Consider the following 4185-nt stretch of genomic DNA (forward strand, 5'->3'; position numbering starts at 1 on the left):
ACGTGACACGTTCTGGCTGTCTGTAAATAAAGCAAAGCCACTTCCTCGTCCGACATTAAACAGAGCCCGACAGAGGAGGGAGGGGCGGGGAGGCTCTGCCGTGCAGCGCAGCTGTCCTGCGTCTGACCTCAAAGTGCACAAGCTTCAAACTTCAGCGTTGGCTGCGATTTTGACGCTGAAATCGCGTTCGGTGTGAACGCAGCATAAGATTTAATCCAATATAGACAAAAATGTAAAAGCTTCACTGGACCACTAAAAAGGTTATTTAATGGCTCAAAAAGGTGGCAAATATTGATATATTTAAGGTACTCAATTTAAAATTTTTAATTGGAAATGAAGTTTTCCTGAACTATATCAAATAAAGCAATTTGAAAGAGTTTGGTATTTTTCCGTTTATAGTGATGTACATTATTCTGTAGCGCAGGTTCACACAATAAAAGCAAAACTCTTTGCTGAATACATGAACCTATGAAAGCTTGTGAATRACCTACATTAGGGCCAGTTTCTGTAAATAAATATGGCTGACCATTATTTCAATCACTTCATGCTACTTTGGTTTATTTACAGCTTTGGGCTCCTTTTGAACTTTTTTATTTACAATAAGTTCAGATGTTGGTGAAACAGAATAAAGTTCTCTAAGTATACTTTGTTAAAAATAATTCTTCATGAGAATAAATTTAAAACATTTACTCTAATTCAGTTATTTAAAAGCAGATCAGTTCATCAGTAATAATTCCTCATTAGTCAAACATTTTTAATATTTTAACCCTAATCGTAGGTTTTATGATGCATGAATATATTATTATCTTCATGTTGTCTTTGCAGGACAATCCGTGAACACCTGGGGGAGCAGGAGGTCTCCATCTCTCTGACCATCGACTCACTGGAGGAGAACGATCTGGGAAACTACTCCTGCCACGTGGAGAACAACCATGGGCGGCGGCAGGCCAATGTTCAGCTCACAAAGAAAGGTGAGCAGGGAAAAAAATACAATAATAATAATAATTATATTAATGATTATAGGAGCATTTCTTTTTATCATAAATCTTGCAAATGAAAAGAGAGGTTTTGGTGCTCAGGAACGCCATGTTTACGTTTTCGAGGTGATTTAGTACCGCAGGTCTTCACTGGCAACAGAGTGGATCTCCTGCAGCGGTTTACTGATTCAATGAAGAACTGCTAGAAAGATTGGGGGAACTGACCACTTGTTTCCTGCCTGGGGGGGGGAAATAATGGGACAGTTTTGTGGATGGTGCAAACAGAAAACCTGTTCATCCAACTCAGCCCAAGGAAGCGCCGCTTTCCTGACAAACGAAAAAAAAAGCTTTTAGAAAGAGGCGGCTTTCAGCAGGATGATGTCTAGTGTGCTGTTTGACTACCTGGACACACACAAACGCACAAATGCACACAGTCGTCTTGACTCACTCAGAGTGTCCGTTCTGGAAACAAACTCCTTCATGATTTAGAACAGGGTCGCTCATTGTTTCAGTGTTTTTTTTTCTTTCTTTCTTTTTAGCTGAAGCCTTTAAGCTCTTAGTTTTGAATATATTTCCATACTAAGATATTTCTTTTACCTTTTAAGCCTAAAGCTTTGGATCTAGCTTTGATGCCAACCCAGTTCTCGTCAGTTTGTTGCATTAAAGGGCTTTATGCTGTATGGTTAAATCTCAAAATCTGGAGGAAAATTGAACAGAAAATTTGCTTTGTCCTCAGAATAAAAGGACTGAAAATAGTTTTATTTCTGTTACTACAGAAGATTCTTGTTTCAGATTAAAGTCCTAGTGTTCATTAAGAAAATATATAACCACAGTTGAATATTACAATATCTATAAAAGTGAAATAAATATATACTGGTGTTGTACATCCAATTAATATTCCTTTAAAGTTTCATTAAAATCCAACAGATGGGCAGCATTTATTCCAAATGGGAAAATTTCAATCAAAGATTGTGTGGAATTTGTTAGCGCCCAGAATATGTGTTGTGTATCAGTCTCAGCTAAAAGGACAGCAAATTGTAGGCGAGCACCTGTAAAACTGACTGAAAAAACTGGCAGTTTTGTGTTGTTATGTGGGTTGGCTGTGGCAGCCATCTTTAATCGTGCTGAGTTCAGAAGTTACATAATTATGGATGTAAACCTACTCATTATTTTCTGTAAGGTTCACTAAAAATTGTCTTGTGGTCGATGGTARCCTCCCCAGATTTACCAGCCACTCTTATCTCCACCTCACCAGCAGCCTTTTCTGGTGTCTGTTTTACCAACAACAACATCAAAGACCAGAACGTAAATGTTTGTTGGAGCTYGCAGACACATCTTCACACTTTTTCTTTGTGTTTGTCATATTTAGATCCAGGCAGGWCTTTGATTTTCCTCTTGACCGACTTCTTTAGCCTCTCCTTCCTGTTTCACATCTACAGCTGCAACACAAACCCCAGAGTTTCCTGGTACTTTTGTCTTCTTGCTTATTCTTTTTTTTCCCACACTCCTTCCTCAAGAAAGATGCAATGACACAAAAAGAAAAAGGGAGATGATGAATTGCCCTCTGCCATGAAGCTCCATCAAATCCAGCCTTTTTAGTCTGTAAAAGCTAATTTGTCTTAATCTGTCCCTCTGCAGCGCCACTACAATATGGCTGCCAGGCAGAGAAGAATTGGCCTTCCCCCGCTGTAATCTTTGTGGCGTGAGAAGCAGCTGGCTCATTCTGCTGTCCACTTATTTGAGCAGAGAGGCAGTGCGCTCAAAGACAGGAGGCCAGTGAAGGAAAAAAGAAGAAGTGGAGATTTCAATAAAAGTCAACCGATTAGGTGTTTGTCAGCAGCCGATTCCGATCTTTAGAAACYAGAGCAGCTGATTATCAGCTCGTGAAGCCAGAGGCTGCTTAAMGGCAAAAGGAGGACAATAACCAACATAAAAATGGTTTTAACTCAGTCAAATTCATAGATTTTGAGCCAGTTTTTTTTTTTTCTGTGCTGATAGCTGAGAGCTGTTCACAACACACTCAGAAAYCACAAAATATTACATGAACTGGTGCAGGCTGTTATTTTCAACACCATAAATGTCTTCTCTCAGCTTAAGATGATCTTAGCTTAAAACTTTKGCATAACAGTTTATTGTTGACGCAAGTTCCAGTTCACTAGATTTTGAAAATCGCGGGGGGCTGCAGCTTGAGCTCTAAGTTCTAACAAAAGTTTGTCGTTACCTCTCGAGAGCATTATCCCTCATCATGGGAGCTGTCAGGCTGATGGCCGCTGCAGTGGGATGTGGAAGAGAGGGCTTTGTATTTTGCAAAGAGGTTGAAAACTCATCAGTGATGGATAGTGATGCATAAGAGTCTCCTGCACTGGCGTGCGCGTGGCGCCTCAGTCAGTCCGGCCTCTCTCTGCTCGGCATTACTCAGTCGACGAAGGCTGACCCTCCAGGTTTAGTGAGGCGTAGCCAGGAGGAGATGTTGAACCGCACAAGATAGAGTGACATCAGACAGGAGGCTGAAGAAAAGGGAGAACRAGGCCTTGAAGAAGCTAATGACCTGGGTTTTCAAGGCAACCCAGTAGACCTGAAAGCCTAATGGTTGGTTCATTTTTGTTGTTCTGTATGGCTAAATATTCGAACTAACCAACAAATAAAATAGCACAAGCTAAACTGATCTTAAAAGGGCAATATCATGTAAAATCAACTTTTTTTTAGTTTTATATATGTTATAATGTTAGACTCTCATAAAAACGCCCAAAGCCTTGCTTTGACTCTTTCGTGCATGTTTGAGAAATCCTGCAGCGTTTTTAGGAAGCCATGCTAAGGAGCAAAACGACAGGTGGGGACCAGAAATACCTTTTGGGACCAGAAATGCCTCTGGGACGTGTCTTTAAGCCGAACTTCCTCATGGCAGAACAGAAGGTGGTTTTAAAGAGACAGAGGCCAATTTTAAGGCATTTAAGATAAGATAAGATAAAACTTTGTTGATCCCAAAGTGGGGAAATTTGCAATTTACTGAAGCTCAATACAGGAGCGGCTGAGAAGAATAATGAAAGATTAATAAAAGATAATAAACAAAAACAACCCCACAATATACACATGTGATATATAGTAATGTACATATACCAATGCACATATACACATATACATAAACACACATGCATATTTATATACATATATACACATAAACACATATACATATATACACCATAAAGAA

The 4185-nt window shown here is 39.6% G+C and overlaps 1 protein-coding gene across 2 annotated transcripts in view; it reads left to right on the forward strand.

The window, feature by feature from the left end:
* LOC106521336 (interleukin-1 receptor accessory protein-like 1) overlaps positions 1–4185 on the forward strand; it is a 362538-nt gene that overhangs the window by 326491 nt on the left and 31862 nt on the right. For both annotated transcript variants that reach the window (XM_014013871.1, XM_014013872.1), the window contains exon 8: positions 826–971. In XM_014013871.1, coding sequence (XP_013869325.1) covers positions 826–971 — 146 coding nt within the window. The remainder of the gene's footprint in view (positions 1–825; positions 972–4185) is intronic.

This window comes from Austrofundulus limnaeus, unplaced genomic scaffold, assembly GCF_001266775.1.
Source record: "Austrofundulus limnaeus strain Quisiro unplaced genomic scaffold, Austrofundulus_limnaeus-1.0 Scaffold107, whole genome shotgun sequence".
NCBI classification, from domain to species: domain Eukaryota; kingdom Metazoa; phylum Chordata; class Actinopteri; order Cyprinodontiformes; family Rivulidae; genus Austrofundulus; species Austrofundulus limnaeus.